General features: G+C 45.7%; 1 protein-coding gene across 6 annotated transcripts in view; it reads right to left on the reverse strand.

Moving 5' to 3' along the window:
- Maf (MAF bZIP transcription factor) overlaps positions 1-21,234 on the reverse strand; it is a 355,732-nt gene extending 334,498 nt beyond the window's left edge. Inside the window, exons 1-3 of one of the 6 annotated variants that reach the window (XM_087595093.1) lie at positions 19,172-21,234; positions 6,390-6,450; positions 5,004-6,136 (exon numbers count right to left, since the gene is read on the reverse strand). In XM_087595093.1, coding sequence (XP_087451219.1) covers positions 6,417-6,450; positions 19,172-20,277 — 1,140 coding nt within the window. In that variant the 5' untranslated portion in view covers positions 20,278-21,234 and the 3' untranslated portion in view covers positions 5,004-6,136; positions 6,390-6,416. 6 annotated transcript variants of the gene reach the window in all.
- Positions 21,235-21,768: the final 534 nt, after the last annotated feature.

A 21,768-nucleotide genomic window follows, 5' to 3' on the forward strand; every position in this document is an offset into this window, starting at 1 on the left:
GCTCATGGCCACTTACAACTCCAGCTCCAGGGGACCTGACTGACTGCCCATCCCGACCCCACTTTGGCACCTGCAGCACCAGGCACAAACCCACATGTGTGCACATAACATAGAATCAAACCTAAGAAAAAGCATAACAAATTAAATGAAATGTCCGGCAGAGACAGGCACAACTACCTTGCAGGAGTGTCCCCATGACCCTACCCCTTCACCTCAGTAGGACACTGGCAGGTAGTTTCAAAGGGATGGACCGCTTGAAAGGAATAGAGTCAGTAACTCAAGCAAACGCTTCCTTATTTGCCACGCCCCCTACCCGACCCCAAACCCCCACAATAGGGACATTGCAGAATATTCTCTGGATCTCCTTCCAGGGCCAAGGCCTACATTCCCTAGTTCAAATCCTACAAGCCTGCTTTTGAAGAACGGTGTGTATTCTTCCCCAGCAGATCTGCAGGGATGGTTGGGACTGGGCCACACTTCATTCCTGACTGCAGTGTTTCTGCTCTTAGACTAGAATTTTATACAATGTTAACAAGCAAAGAATATCTATCTATCTATCTATCTATCTATCTATCTATCTATCTATCTATCTATATCTATATATCCATATATCTATATCTATATATCTATATATCTATATATCTATATCTATATATCTATCTACATCTATATATCCATATATCTATATCTATATCTATATATCTATATATCTATATCTATATCTATATCTATCTATCTATCTATCTATCTTTCTATCTATCTATCTATCTATATGTATATCTCAAATGGCTGTCCAAAATGGTGATGTTTGGAAAACACTACACTTTCATCAATAGCTTTGTGGCACACAGTTTAGGTAGTCCTGGCTTCGAGTACATCTAGATAAACATTCAGGCTTGGTTTTACTGCACCAACAGGATACTGAGCAGGCAGAGAAGCAGGAAGTCTGGGTCAAGAACAAGATAGTACAGAGCCAGGGGTCTTTAGGGAGAGGTTCCTGATAGCATAACATCTGGAGAGAAGAACAGCTGGGGGTCCTCAGACTCAGGCAGTGCAGTGAGCTCAGCTTTGCAACTCAGGGAAACCCGGTTTCCCCGCCCCCCCCCCTGTGCAAACCTCAGCGATGGTCTCCAAGAGCACAGAAGAAAATTGGTGGCAGCCCTGTGCATTTTGCTTTTTTTGTTCTACTAGGTAATGATCAGAAACGGTGAGAGGTTTTAAAAAGGGGAAGAAGGCAAGAGGAGTTGGGGGGGCGCAGGAGCAGGAGTTAAAGGAGAGTGAGGTATTAGCAAAATATGAAATAGCACAAGAGCCTTTGAACATCAGCTCAGAACTTCAAGTGTGAGGCTAGCCGAGGAAACACAGGATGAGAAAGCAGCTCTTAGCTCGAGTCACAAAGGTCAGCGTTGGTACAGGAATTTCTGGTCTCTCTGCAGCCCTCCATGAACAGAAAAAGAGAGGCTCTGAATGTGCCATCTACAGGCGCGTTCTCTCGTAAAAGGCAGCAGTGGACTCCAACATTGTAAAACCGTACTGTATGCCTTGAGAGTTTTGAAAGGGACCTATGTCTTCCATTGCAGGGTGTGGGAAGGAGTGAGGGAAGAGGAGGAGGAGAGTGGAAGGGGAAACAAGGAGGACGGAATAGGAGACACAGGGAAAACAGAAAGAGGCAGAGAGAAATAACAATGGTAAACAGAGAACTCTGTTAATCCATTCTGTTCTATTCTAGTCTATCCTATCCCACTCTACTCTGCTTTAACAGTTCAGGCCAGCTGATAACCCCACAGTAGCTTTGGCCCCTTTTCTTCACGTACATCAGGCATGAACCTCATTTTTAAATCTAAACAAGCCAGAGGCACACCACAGCGGTATAGACGCCAGCCCTTTAATTAACTACCGTCAGTAACAAAAGGTCTCTATTTTGATTAAGGGTACAGAGGGAGAGTCAACTCCCGGTGCCTAAGAATTCCTTTAAATAATGACAGCCCCCAACTCAATTCTGCTGCGGGAGCCAGGGAAGAAAAGGAACTTTGTGTGTGGAACCCAATTTAAGGGAAGACGACCTCGGGGTCAATTTCTCGGAGCATTTGCGATCAATTCAATTCTCACCTCTACTGCCTACCTGCCAGCAAATGAACTTAGTGAGCTTTCCAATAGACAGGAAAGACAGGAAGAAGCCATCGGAGGCTGCATGCAAGGAACCGCGTTAGACGATGCTTGCAGAGCAAAAAGCAGAAAACCCAAATCCTACCAGCAAGGTCTCCCTTCCTATTTGTCTCTGGATTATCTTTCTTGACTTCCTGTTGATTCCACCATAAGATGCACCCTAATCGTTAATTAGGTATTAATATCTGTCGGGGCTTACACCTACTATCACCACTCGGCAGCCAAGATTCCGTTGACAATATCTGTAAATCTCCCGGCCGGTTTGATTTTTTTTTCCCACGCAGCTCTGAATCCACACTGTCCTCTGTCTTTCTGGGTGACATTACTGCAGTGGTAATTAATAGCTTTACTTTATCCTCAGTAGGTGCCGGGAAGGGGACACAATAACTCGACTGGCTTTCCTTTTGTCCCGATGTTTTCCAAATAGGTAAAGTGGAAAATAAATACAAACAAGCAGAACTCCTCAACCCTAGTGCTTAGCCCACGTGTTACTGGTAAGTCCATTAAGTGCACCAGGAAGAGAAAAAGAAACGCAGACCCAAAGCTTGACGATCCTTTTCAGAGGGAGGAAATGACAGGGTCTGCCAGTGAGAGGAGAAAATGCTTAAATGTCAGTGTGGGAGCCCAGCTGTAGGTCTGAGCTCTCGACAGGTGACTGAACACACACGTGCCTTTATAACATGAGCCCTTAAAAAAGGATTGTTTTTTTGTTTTAAGTCACTGAGTGCCACAGGATTTTCGAAAATTCCTCTTCCCACGCTCCTCACCTATAGGGAGAATGATTCTTTCTTTAAGTTTGCCACTTCAATAGTACGTCAGGGTTGAGGGAAAACTGCACCTTCACACAGTAGGGTTAGGCTAGCTTTTAGTTAGAGCAGTTGATTGAATCAGCTCGCTGGTTGGGAAGAGCCTAATCTAAATCAACAAAGAGCAGCGGCAGAAAACAATTAGGGTGAGTCGGGATCAGGAAACACTTTAAGCAAAAATCCTTTTCCCTAATTGTCTCGGAGCCAAAAGATATAAAAATCCAATAAGCGTGAAATACACTCAAGGAGACTTTTACCAGATTGGTCCCCACCGCAAATGCTCAAGTGAGAGAGAATGCCTTCTTCCTCTCAGGACTTATTCTAAAGACTTACTGTCTAGATGCTCCAATCAGCTTTTATTGGAGGACAGGGTCAAGACCAAACATTTGGTCTTTCCAGAGGTGCCAATCAGCATTTACAGTGTCGGGGTGGGATGTTTCCTTTGTGGGAATGTAGGTTCAGATTTATCAATGCTGATCAAATATTCTCATAGATTCTGTGAGGGACATGGCTGAAGCACACACATCCAATGAGAACTATGAACTTACATTTACATTATATTTCCTCAGAGGCTTATAAGCAATACCTAGCTAGAGACAGGTAGGCAGGGACAAGGCTTTGAAGACTTTGTTTCTGTCTTGTGGTTTCATGTTACTCTGTTTGTAAAATGGGTGGTGGTGGTGGGTAGCCTTCCTAATATTTAGTAGCTTTCTGAAGTCATTCCATGGGTACAGGGAAGACTAGAGAAAATTATGCCTGTACGTTTTATCTCTTGTAGATGACAGGATAGTCCCCACCAGCCTCTCCCTTATGCACCTGTCTTGCCTGCCATGCCCCAAGACAGCGCTGCAAGACTCAGTTGCATCCAGGTGGGTCTAAGGCAATACCAGGAACATCTGAAATGGTTGGAACAGACACATAAGCTGGCTGGGACTCCTCGACACCTCCAAGTCCTGTGTCAGGAACTTAAGACACAGGAGCAGGAAGGCTTACTTTCTAATCTGATGCAAATCACAGGTAGTTAAAGCCATCCACACCTTAGTACACTGCAAGTCCAGAGAGGGCTTCAAAGGCTAGTTCAAAAGCCACACTGAGCCAGAGGGTCAGGCAAGAGCATCACGTGTTTCCACGGCAACAGTCACACCTTAGCCAGTGAAGCTGTAGGACAAGTCAATCAAGAAGCAAGACTGGACAGAAAGACAGACAAGTCATGTCTAGGTGTTGTACTTGAGTGCTAAAACTTTCTTGAGAAGGAAGGCCTAAAGGTGTTTTGATTGATTAGCAGATCTGGGTCTATGACATATAATAGAGGATGTTCGTCAAAGTCAAGGGATGCTACTGAAGTAGAGAATTTAATCTTTCTGTAATATCAACTAGGTGAAAATTTTAAAGTGTGTGTGTGTTGTCTGCCTGTCTGTCTGTCTATATCTGTTAGATGTCCTTGCAGGCAGTAGAAGGTGTCAGATCCTTGGAGTTAGAGTTATAGGTGGTTGAGAGGCACCAAGTGGGTGCTAAGATCTAAACAGAGAGCAATATGAGCTCCTAAGAGCTGAGCCATCTCTCCAGCCCTTAGATGAATAATTTGTGACATGACCATAAACCATTGTATAATCCAGACTACATTTCTGACAGTAAATAAAAGACAACTAAGTAGCTCCCTCCAAATCTTGTGGTTCCATTTCCAAAACTCACCTTAGCAGACACAAACCACTAAGCAATACCTGATTGAAATTAGCGAGAGGCAGAGAGCCTACTGGTCCACCATAACTGCACTTGTCAGAGTGAAATCTCATATCCAAAGTGACTTTCTAAAAACCGACTCTCCCCAAAGCACCCGGCAGTGAGCTTTCCAGACATTGTCCTCTGATACCTAATGCCATAAGGAACTTGGAAGCATTGTCCTCCTCCCCAAATTCCCTTCCAGGCCAAATGTCTTTCTCTCCCTTTGCTCTTGCCTGTCAATCACGTTCACAGATGAAATTTGATTTCTCTCCCACCGGTAACCTTAGATGAAATATTACCAGTTGGGTCAGGAACCAGTGCAAACCTTGCTTTTAATGTTCATTAACTTATTGCTCAAAATGGATGGTTTCAATGTCACAAAACCTGCCAGTCGGTCTAGATCATTGTATCGAACAGGTGGCTTGCAAATGAGAATTATAAAGACCCGCACAAGTAAGGACTAAGTGTTGCAGCTGCATGCACATACAGACATGCATATCAAACCAAAGAATATACTGAGATCAAATCTAGAGACAGAAATTTCCTGTTTTGTTTTGAAAAAAAAACTTAATTTTTATAAGGTTTGCAGAGAAACCATATTGCATAGTTACAGAGTAGTTATTAAAAATGAGACTCTCCTTAATACAGCAAAGAGATGTAAATAATCAGACATTATTGGTGAATAGAGGAGGGAATGTGTGCTTTGGTTGCTGCCGATGCTGTCGTTGTGTTGCTTTAACCCAATGCTCTCATTCTCTGCATACCTCAAGAGCCTTCTTTGCAAAGGACCACAGTTTGACGGTGTGACTTTTACTCTCTCTCAGAGAGGGGAAAAAATTAAAATAAGAATATTTCATGCAAATTTCAGCAAGCAAACTTTTTAATGAAGGGGGGGGAAAGAGAATTATAAGTTGTTTTGCCAGCTATTGAGAGGTGAAAAGAACTGGTAAAGCCATGACCGTATGTCATTGTGGGTGTGAGAGTGTGGTGCTGGCTCTCCACACGGAGAGGGTTCATAATTAAACTCGCACTGGGATACTTGGAGTTGAGAACACATTTAAACAGCTCCGTTTCCTTTTCCTAGTAGACGGAAAAATCAGACCATGGCCTTCCACGTGTCTCCTTCCCCTCCCCTTCTGCCTCCGGTTGATGTGGAAAGTCCGCTAGCTCGAGTGCAGCCTATGGATTCAGAAGGACAATGTTCTGCGCGTCGGAATTATGCTAAACATCTCCAGGTGCGAGTACAAACATTATAAACCATTGTTAAGTTTGGAATGTTCACCAAGCCAGGTAGAACGGATCAAGACAATGGATGCCAGTTTTGCTCAAATTCATCCAAGGATCCGGCATTCAGGGAGAGAAGGACCACCTTCTCCAGAGTGGGGGGAGGTCTGTAGCACCAGGATGAAGGGTTGAGATCTGCTCAGACTGGAGTGGTTGTTCTGTACGAGACAGGTAATAACAGGAAGGGATCGGTACAGAACAGCAGCGCATGCGGGCCCTCACCCAGACAGCTTGAGCCGTTCCTGCCACAGCGGGTATCACGCTTCGAGTTGCCCGTGAGATACTGATGCTAAAATGACCGACCACGGGAACTTCTCGTGTCCGAGGAGCTTGCTGGCTTGCCTGCATCCCCTCCCTCGCATGGCAAATCCATTCAAACAAGCACATGCATATCGAAGGTCCAGGCGTTACCTGTTCAGCTTCGGGCAACTGCTTTTCTCACATCACAGATGTAGAAGAGTCCCTTGGGTACCTGATTCGGTAAATATATTAAAATAAACACAAAAGGTGATTAATTTCCAGGAAGAGCCTTCGAAGGACAGCATGTGCATGGTAGCTTAACGATCTACGGCAAGGACCCAGACAAACTGAACTAAAAGAAGAACAACTCAGTGTAGTTGATCTTGCATGGTGGTCTCAACCCTACCAAGTCAGAATATGGAAACCTCCTCTTGATTATGGGTCTGAAGGGGGATGCCACTGGCCTGGCAATCTGTATCAGCTTTGGAACTGTTCTTAATTCACAGGGAACCAAGTGGTCCTGGGTTCATAGAAAGGGGATATGAACAATTTCTGACGGGCTCTGTGTCTGCCATTGCTAATTCCTCCGAGGACCCGTTGGTCCAGATCTGCAGGCACTTACTGGGCGTCTGCTAGTCCAGACTCTGCCCTCACCCCCATCTCTGTGGTTTGTTTTGCTAGCGCTCCTGACAATCACTCCAAATGTTCTCTTAACAAATACTAACATGTCAATGTCATCCCTTTGTTTATTAATATTTTCTTCTGTTTAAATTAAGTAGCCTGTGGTACTCAGAATGTTGAAATGCAAATGAGGTTACCTACAAAAAAAATACTTAAATAAAAAGAACGGGGGAGGAATTTTGTTTTACACTGACTAAGCACAATGGTTCAATATTAAACCTTTCTATGGTTAAAAAAAAATAAAAACATGCTATTGCTATTAGCTTTACTAATGCGGGTGACAAAACTGTTCATTTGCTGTGCACAGCCTAATATTTTCCAGATAGCAGCTTAATAACAAAACAGACCTGTCATTTCCTCCCACGAAGAGTCACATTGTACCGGTCCAGGTTGTCAAAATATATTTAAAATCTAATTTAAAAGATTCAACTTGGTTTGGGGGGAAATTCGTGTACGGTAACTGCAACAGACTAGTGAGTCGTTCTGTGTCCCCGCCTCCCTCCCCACTACCCTGAAACAGGAATATTTCATTATTTTCCCCTAATCTTGCCACACTTCTATTTGGACTGCTTTATAATTGGCCGGGAGAAATAGACAAAATGCCAGCTTAGTGCTCAACCCCATAGGTTGCTATAGCCGGACACATACTCTTCACTTAAATTGTCACTGGGCTTCCTAACTCTGATTCTTTCAGACATGTTTTCTCTGAAGTGTAAGACTGTGCTTGGAGAAGCCGAATCCTGCTCCTTGTACCTGCCAACACCATCAGAAGCCGATGATGTGTTTTCATTCGTATTTTCCAATGTGATGCGTCAAAAACCTTCAGATACACTTGTCTAGTGTGTATATATATCACACTTGTCTAGTGTGTATTTAGGATATATATATATATATCCTCCCAAATATATATGTATGTGTGTGTTTTACAAGGAAGAGGGGGGTGAAAACAAAGAAACAAGAAACACACTAAAATTGTCACAAAACCTGGAAGTGGGCCATTAAGATAAACTGTTCCTTACTGGAAGTTCAGATAGTTAATCTCAAAACAAAAGAAAATAATAAAAATTAAAATTTCCCATTTAGGACAGCTTTCTCCTCCAATTTATACACACACACACACACACACACACACACACACACACACACACACACTCTTTAGGAACAATAGATTCTTATGGAAATGCAAGTGAATGGAAGGAGGTTGAAGCTGAGGAGACCACAGAAGGAACATTGGCGTCAACCCTTTGGGGATATAACAAACATGTTAAGATTTGAAAAGGAGGATTTACATGAGCTCAGATACTTGCAGGGCAGTTTACAATTTTAGAAAAATATTGCAAAGCAGTAATTTGATGTGGGCTTTGCAAAAGCACTCCCCGCACCCCCAACTGCGACCGCCACCCACTGTCCTTCCTGGCCCTGTCAATTGATAGTATCTGTTATTTTGGGAGGAAAAGCATCAGCTTCATTAAATGCAATATTTGGCACCTTGCCTGACATCTCATAAAGAATCTGTCCTTTTTAGATGGTTGGTGTCATTTTCCTCAAGATGACCTCTATGCTCCGGCTACCTGGGGGAACCTATTGGATCATCCAGGCGCTTTCTTTCCAAAGCTGGTAAGAGGAGGGCTCTGATGTTTGCACACTTGAACTAAGTACAAAAGCCAGTGTGTTTGTTGTTTTGTTTTGTTTTACTTTGTTTTGTTTTGGGCTGCTTTTGCCTAAACCAGTCACTGGGGAGGAGTGAGGGCCAGGGAGTCTCCAATAAAAGCGCGAGAGGACAGTTTTGAGCTGGCCCGTGACCTTGGCCAGATGGCTGATAACATACAACCTCTTACCTTACCCAGAGGTGGTGGTTGTTGTTTTAATAGCATGAGAGGGAACACGAATATTCAAGTTAATATTCCAAAAGGGCCCGATGCGTTCTTCACACCACAGTGAGTGGTCAGAGGGTGGGAAGTGTACCTTGACAACATGTCACAGGTTGTCAGTGGTGTCTCACAATGGCCCTAGCCAGGCGTGGGGAAGGGTGTCATTTGTCTTTCAGAGGTGAGGATTTTTCTAAGACAAGCTGAAGCCTGCCCAGTTCTGCTCATGCAGGGCCAAACAGAAGGATGAGCTCTGCCCTGTGACCATGTTGATTCCATAGAGTAGGAACGGCAGACATCTTTAAACGGTTTCCTGCACTTCCACGGGTTCCTCTAAAGGGGCCAAACACACAGGGAAGTGGCAGAGGCCAGGACATTTGCAGTTCATTGTCTTCAAAACAGACTGACACAAATACGAGTTTTAAAACAGATTTGGTAAGGTACGGTTACCACCCGGTAACCATTTGGTATGACATAGTTACCACGGGGCCTTTTTTTCCTCTTTCTTTCGATTTTTCTTCCCTGTCAAAAAGGATTTTTAAAATAATCTAAGGGTATTAAGAGTGCTTGTGATGCATAATTATTGTTTTGGTTTCAAAATATTCACCTTCACAGCTAATCCCTCCTCTGAAAGCCAGAGAGCTAAAATATAGAATATCTATTCAGGGAGACGAGGGGGTTGCCTAGCTTCACGGATCCCGAAGGGCAGAACCTATCAGAAAAGAGGCTACCTGAGCTGAAACCATTCCCAAATGTTTCTTTACAAACTCTGTCCTATGGAGGCAGTTTCCAGGTGCTTTGCTGTTTGCCTGGCCCCGTGTTAAATCCAGAAATGCAAAAGCATCTGCCGGAGAACACATTCAGGAGGCTGTGTTCTGTAAGGGGGCACCCAGCTAGAGACCAAGAGAAGTCGAAGCCTAAGGAGAGACTTTAAAAGATTTTTAAACAGACTATCTGGAGTCCCTTTCTCCTTCTTTTTCTGTCTAATCCAAGTAGAAAAAAGAAAAAAAAATCGACAAAGTCAATAGAGTAAGAGACACAGATGCTCTGGAGCTCCAGAGAAGCTCAGGTTGTGTACAGAAAGTTTCAGGGAGCTGGGAGATAGAGTGGAGTCCTGAAGTAAAATGAAAAGGCTCTGGTACCTTGCCTTTCCCTGCCAGGTCCAGCAGTGCCAGTCCACCGGTAGTTGTGGCAGCCTAGAAGGCCTGATCCCCGCAGAGTCATCTTCTCAGACAACTTTAACCGGACCCCCAAAGCACATTAGAGCTCTCTGCAGGAATGCTGGCATTGGGCCTAGCAGGGGTCCCAGGGACAAGGTGGCTGTGGCTACCACTGACTCTGTAGCAGCAGCTGCCTTCTGAGTATCTCAGAGGTGATGCTGGTGCCTGGTCCCTAAACACACACCAGCTTCATGTAGGCCTGTGGCTACAGGCAAGGCAGCAAGGGACTGTGTGGTGGCCTGAGGAAATCACCAGCCACAGGCAGCCATTCTGGATTCCAGGACAGTCCTGTAGTTCCAGCAGATTTCAACCTGCTGTCAGTCAAGGGGAGGGGGAGCTGAAGGCTAGGAAGTGAGCCTAGCTATGGCTGTATCCCTGGGCAGAGGCTGAGGGATGTTCTCTGTGGTAGGCTGAGGAGTGTGTGGACCCTGGGAAAGGGGTCACTCTCAGTCTCTCCCCTGCCTGCTTCTCTGTTCACTCCAAGCTACAGAGAACTTTATACTTGGGGCAACCAAGCACCTCTGGGTTCAGTTCTCTACCGACAACTGGACTCCTTCACTCTCTGCCTTTGTCTGCATGAGCACTTCACCCAGGATGGCTTGTGGTGAAGTTAATGCTTCCTGGCTGAAAAATCCACACCCCCCAACCCCAGTCCCCTGTGGTGTGGGAGCCCCTTGTGGTGTGGGAGACTCTCTTTCTCTCTCTCTCTCTTTCTCTCTCTCTCTCTCTCTCATGGCCTTGTGTGACTGACATGACAGGGGAGGATGCCTACAATTAAGAGGCAAACACTGGCTGGGACATGAGTCAGGTGGTAAGGGGCCCAAACCTTGGTGCTAAGGGCCTCGAAGCTTTTAGCAATCTGGGGAAGGGGGAGGGGCTAAGGGATCTGCCTGGCCCTTATCAGTACTCCCTACAAACAGATACTTCTTGGGAGGGTCCCTAAGGAGGATCTGAGATGACCCTAGGCAATTGGAGGTCACAGGTCAAGGTTGGCCTTTGTCAGTAATTCCTTCCCCAGGGCCAATGTCTCTTCCTTCCCTTTGCATTTTAAGCCTTGATTAAAATGTCCCATTGTCTTGTGGCCATCAGGGGGTTCATGGTTCTTCTGCTAAAGTTCCCACGGGAGGGAGGTCTGCACCACTTCTCAAGGTTTCCACAAGTAGATGCTGTCACACAGAACCTGCACTGGTTGCAAAAAGGGCATGCGAACCCTTGTCCTGACTCACAGGGCACAACGGTTCTTGACAGCTGACCAGAACAGTTTATTCTTCCCTTCTTCCCAGCCTAGTTCTGCAAGGTATAGTAGCTTCCCTAGACCAACTACGAGGAGGAAATACCTTCAGAGAACTCAGTTTGGAGGCAGGCAAGCCTGGGAGTCAGCATGGATTCCAACGGGAAATCTAGGGACAGAATCAGCCAGGCCTGGCCTGGAGCGAGGGTGGGTGAGAGCTGTACTCTGAGAACTATTTCCTTCCCTCCTGCTCTTTTCGGTCCAAAGCAGGGAAGCACCCCACCCCAGTCCCCTTTCCTGAATTAATGTCCCTTTCTCATGTGCTACTAAAAATTCAAGATGGATTTGTGCAGAGGGGAGGGATGTTATGTTGTAATCTAAAGTCTACTAGGGGGGCATTTGTGATTTAACCAAACGGGAGAAGAAGAAAAAAAAAAAAACGAAATTGAGTTGTGCTGGATGCAGGAGGAGGCGCTCAGCAGATGCCCCCTCTGATTTCAGGGAGGAACCTCCACATTCCTCTCACAGACTCCCTCTGGAAAATGTGTTTGGGGAGTTTCTTAAACCTGTCCAACTCATGTATGCTCATATAAACATCTGATTTCTGCGAGCTTTCTGTCTCAGAAATCTTGTTCTGTTGGGCAGACCTTTCTCTCAGTCTCTTATTCTCTCTCTCTCTCTCTCTCTCTCTCTCACACACACACACACACACAGACACACACAGACACACACACACACAGACACACACAGACACACACACACACACACACACACACACGGGCTCTCAAATTTAACTGATCGAAAGCTGTAACGGTGTCCTAAAACCTCGTGCAGTGTCTGTACAAATGCTGTGATAGCGTGTCTGGCTGGTTCGAAACGTTAGCACTTTCAAATAAACAACTAAATACGTTCATAAATGCTCTGTCCAATCGAGACTAAGACACTAATGACTTCCTCTCTTTCCCTTTGGATCCCTATTTAAAAAACAAAACAAAAACAAAGAGACCAACCAAAACACCCGTGTGTGCACACACTGTTAGCTAGAGAAGCAGAGCGGGACGGAGTCCTGCCTTCCATGCACACTGGCACTGATTTTGGCCGCTGAGCAGGTGAAAGCTTCTCAAACTATTTATTCCCGGGATCCGTGCCTTCAGAGTCTCCCTCTTTCTCACTTTCTACAGCAGCTGTAGGGACCTGGCTTTTGAGCAGTCTAATCCTGCTTTCTTCTTCCTGTCACTCCCCTCTAGAGAGCAACAGGGACCCCAGTTCGTCTCAAGACTGTGTTGCTTTATGTCCCCAGCAACCAAGAACCAGCTCTAACAGCTAAGGTTCCCTCACCACGTCCCCAACTTCTGGCTAGAGTTAAAATGCCAGAGAGAGAGAGAGAGAGAGAGAGAGAGAGAGAGAGAGAGAGAGAGAGAGAGAGAGAGAGAGAGACCAATTTGTTCAGGGGTGTGGATGGAGAAATGGCTGGAGAGACTTCCCCATTTCTGGGGCCTTTCACGTTGGCATTTTAAAGATTTGTATTAAAAGTGATAAAGGCTATTTCTTGAGAAGATGGAATAAGGCTTTTCCTGTTTTAGGCAAATTCAAAAACAAATCCTGGTTTCGATAACAGGACCCTGGACTCTGTCCCTGTCCCCTATGGCTGCTCTACCCTGGACTTGGGACATCTCTGAGCTTGAAGATGAGCTAAGAATACAAATAAATTTCAGAGTTTTGAAATTTATAATTCATATAGTACCTTGAGGAATGAATTGAAGTGGTAGACACCACAGCCTTCGACTGCAGAGAAAACTTCCCTAAGCCCCTCAAACAACATAACTGATAGAGCCTGTTCTGACAAAGGGTGTAAATTATTGTTTTTCTAATCAAATATAAGTCAAACACAGAGGGAAGTCCTGCAAATCAGTCCTCCGACGTGGGCTGCGAAGGGAGCTGACTTCCGACGGCTCGCTCATGGACAGTGTGGAGGAGCCTTAAGGCCTCAGAGCGGCAGTGTGAGAGTTTTGGATGCAGTGATCAGATGTCTGAATTCTGTCACTCATGATAAAAAAACAAACAAGCAAGCAGACAAGCAAACGATGCCAGAGTCACAATCGGACTTTTTAAAAATATCAATCGGTCCGATATATATCAGGAGTATTTTATCAAGCTGAGAACGTGTAAGCAAGTGGGTACGTTTCCCTCAGTCAGAACAGGGTAAGACAACAAAGTCCTCGGATGCTCTGTCTGGGCTCCTAAGCTTTGGGATGTGTCGTTAAGCAACTTCTGTGACTTAGACAAGGAAATGCAGGGAGCCAGGCTAAAGAGCCAAGCTGTGTGAAGGTGACCACCATTCTTCCCTCCGAGTGCTTTTAACAGTCACATTGGTGGTTTGGCCAGAGGAAGTCCTATTTAAAAGCCCCAAGCTCTAGAAGTGATGTTACCACATAAAAAGGACTAGGGTAAAAGGTAAAGGGGAGGAAAGAATGGGTGTGAGCATCAGACACATTCAGCAAAAGCAGCATCTCCCATTGTAGTGTCTGTGTGGAAAAGGGTCTCAGTGGTTCAGGCTCGAAGCTGTAAATGTCTACACAGTAGATTTATCAGCCAGGGAGAGGTCTGACCTATTTGATGTCAATATGTTAATATATTGGATATTTTTCGAAAAATATTTCTTTAAAAAGGGTAAATAGATAAGCCAGGAAATTAAAAGGAAGTGATTTTTGTGAGGGTCTTTGAGAACAAAACACTGTATGTGGGGGGTGTGTAGGAGAAACACCCGGAAGGTGTGTGTGTAACTAACTAACTGTATTTTACCACACATTGGTTTCATTTACAGCTATGTCTGACAAATGGCACGTTTGACACCAGCCAATACGAGTGTCACCAGGACCCTGAAAATCCAAGGTGTCCCATTCACAGAATGCTGTTGCCCCTAACGTGGGTTCCAGGCGAGAAGTCAAATTCTTACTTTTTATGTTTTTAAATTAAAAATTTTTTTTTCCTTTTTCTTCGTTCAGTTCTCTGCCAGGAAGACAGTGAAAAATGACGATAATCTGTCAAGAATGCGCATGCCTGAATTTGCTTTTAAAAATGCTAGCTGTTTGCTTTTGGGAAAGTTTTCTTTATAGATATGTTTGCCTAACACGTACCTACACAAGTACACAAGCGCGTGTGTGCACACTCGGAGGTTCTAATTCCAGTAGAGTTCTAGAAACTGTTGTTATAGCTTGAAAGCTATCACACCTGTTTGGTTGTGTGCCCAATACGTGACTAAAGTGTGCACAGGTCCTTTTCTATGAGTCTGTGAGTCCTTCAGACAAGAAGTGGAGTTACTTAACTGTTTACTATGGTGGCTACATATTCGTTAGCCTTCTTCTCCAACGTTTTTTTTTCTCTAGAAAGGACACGAAACGGAAGTCATCCTCCAGAATCGCAAACAACCTTTCTTAAGAGACAGCTTGCATTCATCTTCTGCGCAGCCCATATTTTAAGAACACTCGGGGCACATTCGGCTGGGCTTCTCAAATGTGACTTATCCCACTGATGACTCTAGCTTGCCAGTGGGCTGTTCTATTATTGGAATGAAAGGAATTTTAACACTATTTAGACAAATGCAGGGGACAGGGGAGAGCAGGACTCTCTTATTCGATTTCTTTCTTTCCTTCCTTTGTTTTCTAAACTTAGGAATCTACATTCGTAATAATGGACATTTGGACAAGATATGTCTTTTTGTGTTTAGTCCTGTTTAGTATTGTCTTCTGAAGTCTCGTCACGTCTGAAAGTGCTTTTCAGCAGAGGCTAACTTTTCCTTCCAGCCAGTCACTCCACCTCCTTTTTATTCTGATGGCACTATCTTATTTTCTTGTCTGGGGCCCAAACTGGCTTCTAATATTGAACTGCTTTATAGAACTCTATTAAGACAATTTAATTATTATATAATTGCATCTCCCCTGCCCCAACCCATGTCCTACTCTTTGATAAACAACTGTATTTGTGTTACAAATGTTACTGAGTCTAAGAATGTATTTGCCTAAACTCTTCCTTCCGGGGCCGAGCTTTGGGTCCAAATGGTATACCCATTTCCTCCTCTCCAGACTGGTGATGTGTATCCATTTTCTAGGCTATAATTAGAGGATGAAAATCTCCAAAGCTGAGGACAGCTACCTTACAGCATAGGAAAGAAGTTTTGCAATTAAGATTTCTGTCAAGCAAAGCTAAGTGTTTTGGGGACTCACATTCCAGCTCACCAAGTGAAGCCAACATCGGAAGTGTAAACAGTGTCTTGTGTTCTGTGCAAAAGAGTCAAGGTCCACGAGAAAGCGGCCAGAATTCACCAGCTTGAAGGACTACCTGTCTCCTTAGAAATCAGGCCTGCACTGTGGGTTGCAATACTATCTTGTTTTTTTGTTTTTGTTTTTGTTTTTTTAAGAAAAAGAATTGAAAGCAAAATAAGACAAAAGTCATTTGTGCTTAGCAATATTTTCAAAACAGTGTTGGCTTTGTCTTCTATGGGATTAACTCCCAGGGAGGCCTACCAAAGGAGAAAATGCCCTGTATTTGTAACATGGTTGCAGGAATTCGTGTCAGTCTTAAATGGGTCAGGATTTAGGAATTCAACTGAAGGTAATTGAGTTTTTTTTTCCAACTGATCATTCAATTAGACCCCATTCATAACCTGCTTTGGGGGCAAACAGCAATATACCAGAGCACAGTCTTCACCCCATGCAAGCACTATTTTCTCCATATGTTTATATTTATATTATGGGGACTCATGTAATATGTAATTATTCCTAGCTTATATGCTTTGAATATTCGAAAGCTAGTTAGATAACAGAGATCGAACCTGGTATGAATTAGAAAGTCTGTGTGCAAGCAGTAGATTTTATTTCCCCCATTTAAGACAAATGACTTGCAAAGTTAAAAAAATTTTTTTTTAAAAAGCAAAATCAAACAACTTTGATTTGTGCAAAGTGTTTATGTTTAGTCTTGTCAGGGCTGTGCCAACAAGAAAATCACAACATGTAAGGGAAGAAGAAAAAATAATCACTTTTGACCAAACGGCAAGAATTATTTATCTTTACCATTAAATGCATATGTTCCCATGAACCTCTGTTGAATCAGACTTGCTGGTCCCCAACCCTCAGTCATACCCCTTAGTTAGAAGCTTAGAGTCCCGTTCAGAAAGCTCAGATCTATTCCCCGTGTGTATGTGTGTACATGTGTGTCTGTCTGTGTCTGTCTGTCTGTCTATCTCATTGTTCCTCTTTCTCACTTTTTTACTGGCTCAGCTTATTGGGGAACTAAAGTCTGTGGGGAGAAAAAGTGAGACATCATAATTTGTATTTATATTAAATACATAATGACTACATGATGTCAAGCTCCTCAACTCTCAGAAGAGCCTAGAATTTTGCCAGCAATTCCTGCCTCCGACTCCCCTGTTTAGAAATCAAAGAGAATGCATTTTGTATTTCATATCCAAGCTCCAAGACATGGGACCCAGTTAATCTATACACTAAGAAACGGAACAGAATCAAAAAAAATGCAGTTTATTATTGTAGATTATTCTTTCTCTTGATATAACCAGAAATTGAAAATGAAAGAGAAGCATGTAGAACGTCACGCGTGGTTAGTTAGTAACTCAAGTTATAAAACAATTTTGCACAGCAAAATATGTAAAAGAAAAGTAACTGACAAGATTTTTTATATTTATTGTGGTAAGATTTACTTTTCTTTCTTTCTTTCTTTCTTTTTTTTTTTTTTTAAGACAGGATGTCAGTCCCTGAAAATAACATTTACTGGTTATTGCCTTTAAAACTGTGGATTTTTTTTAAGTTACAGAAAATCCAGTTCTGCACCACAATACAACTGTAAAAAATCTGCATCACCTTAAAACTGTGCAGTAATGCCATTTTATAACTGCATAAATTTTATTAGCGTTCTAAACAGTTTTGCGATTTTTTTTTTTTGTATTATATGCTTGCAGGTTATATCTTAGTGCAATTCAGTCCCAAATACTTAAATTTTGGAAAAAAAACATACAGTTTGAATGTAAAATACCCCTACAGATATAAGCAGGGGCGTTTCCCCCTTTTAATACTTTGGTTTTCAATACAGTCCACGGTATAGCAAGAACTACACATACCCAACTTATATTTAAGTTGCAAGCACATGCTTCAGAAGCTACTTTTAAAACAGTCCCCTTGCAAACTCTACCCCCCTTAACATCACAACAGTAAACGATTTAGTGCATCGGTCTTTAAAAAAAATCTACAGCTACACAAACCTAACTCTTTCAAATTTTATCTATAACATTCCTTTACCTGTAGCATACATTTTAACTGGGCTAACAGATTATAAAAACTAGAATTAAATTATATGCTAGAAACCCATAGCATTCCACATTTGACAATGACCAAAAGCCAAAAAAAAAAAAAATAATAATAAAATAAAACAGAACCAAAAAATAATTGGGGCAGATTTCTTTCTTTCTTTCTTTTCGAAGAAAATTTAGACTGCTTTTGGCAACAGCGTAATTTAAAGTGCCCCAAAGCAGGCATAATTGTTTCTAAAAAGAAAACACTTAATTTATGCTCTGTAATATTTGCCATATAAAGTTATAGCCCATTCTGCTATCTTTGACAAGGAATGCCTTCAGTGCATTTACAAAGGGAGGCTGAAGTTCATAGTAACTCAGAGCAGTCAGGAGTGGAAGCAAACTTTCAAGGGAAGAAGGCTCTGGGGTAGTACTTTTTCTGTTGTTCTGAACTCAAAAAAGTCATGAGGCTGTAAATCAAAAGTATGGATGTCATGCGCTAAGTCTTCAAAAGTCCATTTCCAAGCCAAAAGGGGACAGAAAAGGAAAAAAATAATTATACCATACATGTCCAGCATGCAGGCTTTTTTTTTTATTAATATAATGTCTCTTTCCCATAATGTCTTTGAAACTGTTAATAGTTCGTTGTCGCTAAGACAAAGTAGCAAGCATCGTAATGCATGAGATGAGAGGAAGTTTGTTTTTGTGTTTTTGTTTGTTTTTAATGGCAGGCTAAACTTTCAGATTTGGCATCATAAGGCCAAAGCTCCCAAGTCACACCCAGAAGGTTGATGCAGCCTTGATTGTGGCAGGTTCAGGAGAGGCTTTAATTCATTCAGTTTTAGCATAACAATGCCTAAAAAAAAAAAAAAAAACCCGGTGGAACTCAGCTCGCTGCAAGGTCTATAGCATTTCACATTTTTTTCCTTTGCAAGCTCAATCAGAAGAACTCAGGAGGAGAAGAAAAAACCCTGCTCTTTTTTTTTTTTCTTTTTTCTTTTATCTCAAGAACATGGTGCAGAGGGAGGGAGGGCAGAGGCTGGGAAACACAGCAAGCTCCAAAAAAATTAGTAATAATAAACAAAAACAAAGAAGAAAAAAGAAAATCCAAACAAAATAAAAAAACACACACACAGAGAATGAACACCAGCTCATGAACTAAAGAAGAAGAAGAAAAAAAATATACAGGCGCTTGATGGCCGGGTTCAAAGGTGAGTTATGTCCTACATGAAGTATCCTGCTCAGATCTTTGACCCTTGTGCAAGTCCAGGGTATGTGTGGGGTAGGCGGTGTAAAAAGAGTAATAATAATAATAAAAAAGACCAAAACAACCAAGCTAGCAAGTTACAGGGGAATTCAGGTTGGCAATCCATGAGCCAGATACCCTTTCCCTCCCCAACTCAAAAGAGCCACCACCACCACCACAAGCTTGCTGTGTGTGTGTGTGTGTGTATGTGTGTGTGTGTGTGTGTGTGTGTGTGTGTGTGTGTGTGTGTGTGTGTGTGCGTGCAGGGCCAAGGGGAGCAAACTCGCCAGGGGAGGGGGCGAGGTGGTGGCGAGCGTGGCCCTGCAAACTGGCAAGCCCACTCAGGAGCCGGACCCCCACGGAGCATTTAACAAGGTGGCTAGCTGGGATCGCGTGTCACACTCACATGAAAAATTCGGGAGAGGAAGGGTTGTCGCTGCTCGAGCCGTTTTCTCGGAACCCGCTGCTCACCAACTTCTCGTATTTCTCCTTGTAGGCGTCCCTTTCGCGCACCAGCCTGGAGATCTCCTGCTTGAGGTGGTCGACCTGCTGCAGCAGCTGGTTCTTCTCCGACTCCAGGACGTGTCTCTGCTGCACCCTCTTGAAGCGGCAGGACTGGGCATAGCCGCGGTTTTTCAGGGTCCGCCTCTTCTGCTTCAGTCGGATCACCTCCTCCTTGCTGACCCCGCGCAGCTGCCGGTTCAGCTCACGCACCGACATGGTCACCAACTGCTCGTCCGAGAAGCGGTCGTCGAAGTGCAGGCCTCCCGCGGCATGGTGCGGGTGCAGGGCGCCCCCCGCCCCCGCCGTGCCCCCGCCGCCGCCGCCGCCGCCGCCCCCGGCGCTGGCCGGGCCACCGCCGCCCGCGCCACCCGCGCCGCTCGCAGAGGCGGACGCGCTACCCGCGGCTCCCGGGGCGCCGGCCGTCGGGTGGTGGTGGTGCCCCGTGGCGTGGTGGTGGTGGTGATGGTAGTGAGGTGCCCCGCCGCTCTGCGCGGCGGCCGCGGCGATCACGGCGGACACCACGGCGGCGGCGGGGCCCATCTCCTCGCCGCTGCCGCCCAGGGAGGCGCCGGCGCCGGCCCCCGCTGCCGCGGCCAGCTGCTGCGCTCCCCGCGCATAGCCATCGAAGCCACCCTGGAGCTGGTGGCTATTGCTGATGAGCGCCTCGACTGCGTCCTCCGGGCTGAAGCCCAGCGCCTCCGGGTTGAGCTGCTGCGGGTAGCCGGTCATCCAGTAGTAGTCTTCCAGGTGCGCCTTCTGTTCGCTGCCCGAGCCCGGGCTGGGCGCCGAGAAGCTGGGGGACGGGGGCACCGAGCTGCAGGGCGTGCTCATGGGGGTGGAGGACAGCGAGCCCCCGGCGATGAGACGGCCGCACTGGCTGATGATGCGGTCGGTCTCCACCGGTTCCTTTTTCACTTCAAACTTCATCAGATCGAAGTCATTAACATATTCCATGGCCAGGGGACTGGTGGGCAGGTCGGAATTGTTCATTGCCAGTTCTGAAGCCATCCTCCTGCCTCCGCCACCGCCGCCGCCGCTCCGCCAGATGGGCTGCAGGAGAGGGGCCAGCGGGCTGTGCTGGGTGGCCAGCGGGTGAGCCAGCTTGCCGGGCTAGGGCGCTTCTAGCTCGCGCGGCGGTGGCTGTGGCCCGAAAGCTCGAGCGTGCACACACCCCCCGCCCTGCCCGCAGCCCCCCGCGCCCGCCCTCCCTCCCCCCTGCTCACGCCAATGTGCTCTCTCTCTTTCTCTCTTGCTCTCTCTCTCTCTCTCCCGCTCGCCCCGGGCCCCCTCCTCGCCTGCTCGCCTCTCTGAGCTCCGATCCCGGGCGCTTCAGGCTCGGGAAGGTCCTCCGCGGCTGGCGGTGGCGGTGGTGATGACAGCGGCAGAGAGGATGCCGGAGGAGCCCGGCCCGGTGCGCGGCGTCCCCGGCTCGCCGCTCCGCTGCGCGCTTTGCATAAGGAGGGCTCGCCTAAGCCGGTCGGGGCTGCAGGCGGGGCGCGCGCGGCGGCTGCTCCGGGGTTGTGTGGCGCGGCGGGTGGCTGTCCCGGAGGCGCGGGCCTCCACACCGGGGTGGTTAACACTTCACGCTTCTCTCCTCTTCTGCCTGGCTCTTATGGTTACTATTATTATTTTCTTTTCTCTCTCCGGATCCCTCGCGTGCGCGCGCGCTCTCTCTTTCTCTCCTCACCCTCTCCCTCCGTGCAAAGTGCAAGACCGAGGTGCAGGCCGGCTGGAGGCAAGGGAGGGGGGAGTTTAGTTCTTTCTTGCCCTTTTTTTTTTCTTTTGGTTTTGGTTTTTCTTTTCTTTTCTTTCTTTCTTTCTTTTTTTGCTTTAAAGCAAAATGGCAAAGTCCTGGACCAAGGCAAGGCCGAGAGCAAAAGGGTGGGGGGAGAGGCCGAGCGGACAAGCAGCTCGAGCTACAGCTCCGAGATGAAAAAAGATTTTAAAGCCTCTGATCCAGCGAGAAGAGTTTAAAGCAATTGCTGAGTTTTATAGCACCCGTGACGTCAGGTTCAAATGGGAAATTGACTGGCACTCTCCGCCAATGGGAGGCGGCGAAAGCGGCAGCGATTAGCATAATAGTATAGAAACAAGGAAACTTTTCGGAGCTGTCAATCACAGCCCAATCAGCTGACTGTCAGCTGGGACAGGCTGGCTTAACCCTTGCGGCGCCGCTGCTGGGGCGCAGCCAGGGAGCAACATCCCCCACCACCGCCCCGTGCGAAGTTTAATGCACCAAGGGACAGAGTTTACTAAAAGGGCGGCTGGAATCCGATGGTAGGACCCGGGAGGAAGGTTTGCTTTCTTCAGAGTTTGAGAGAGGCCTGCCCGACTGAACCTCTGCTCTCACGCTGCAGCGAGCGATCCGCCAAGAACTCCCTGGTCCCCTGCTGGTCCCGCACCCTAACAAGGTGTATTCATTCGTCTTGCAGTTTTCGATCTTTGATTCACCCTCTGCATCCTTCGTGGCCGTTGAGGGGTGAGCCGAGTGCCTTTCTT

The sequence above is a fragment of the Rattus norvegicus genome, chromosome 19 (genome assembly GCF_021556685.1).
Source record: "Rattus norvegicus strain SHRSP/BbbUtx chromosome 19, alternate assembly SHRSP_T2T, whole genome shotgun sequence".
Classification (NCBI taxonomy): Eukaryota; Metazoa; Chordata; class Mammalia; order Rodentia; family Muridae; genus Rattus; species Rattus norvegicus.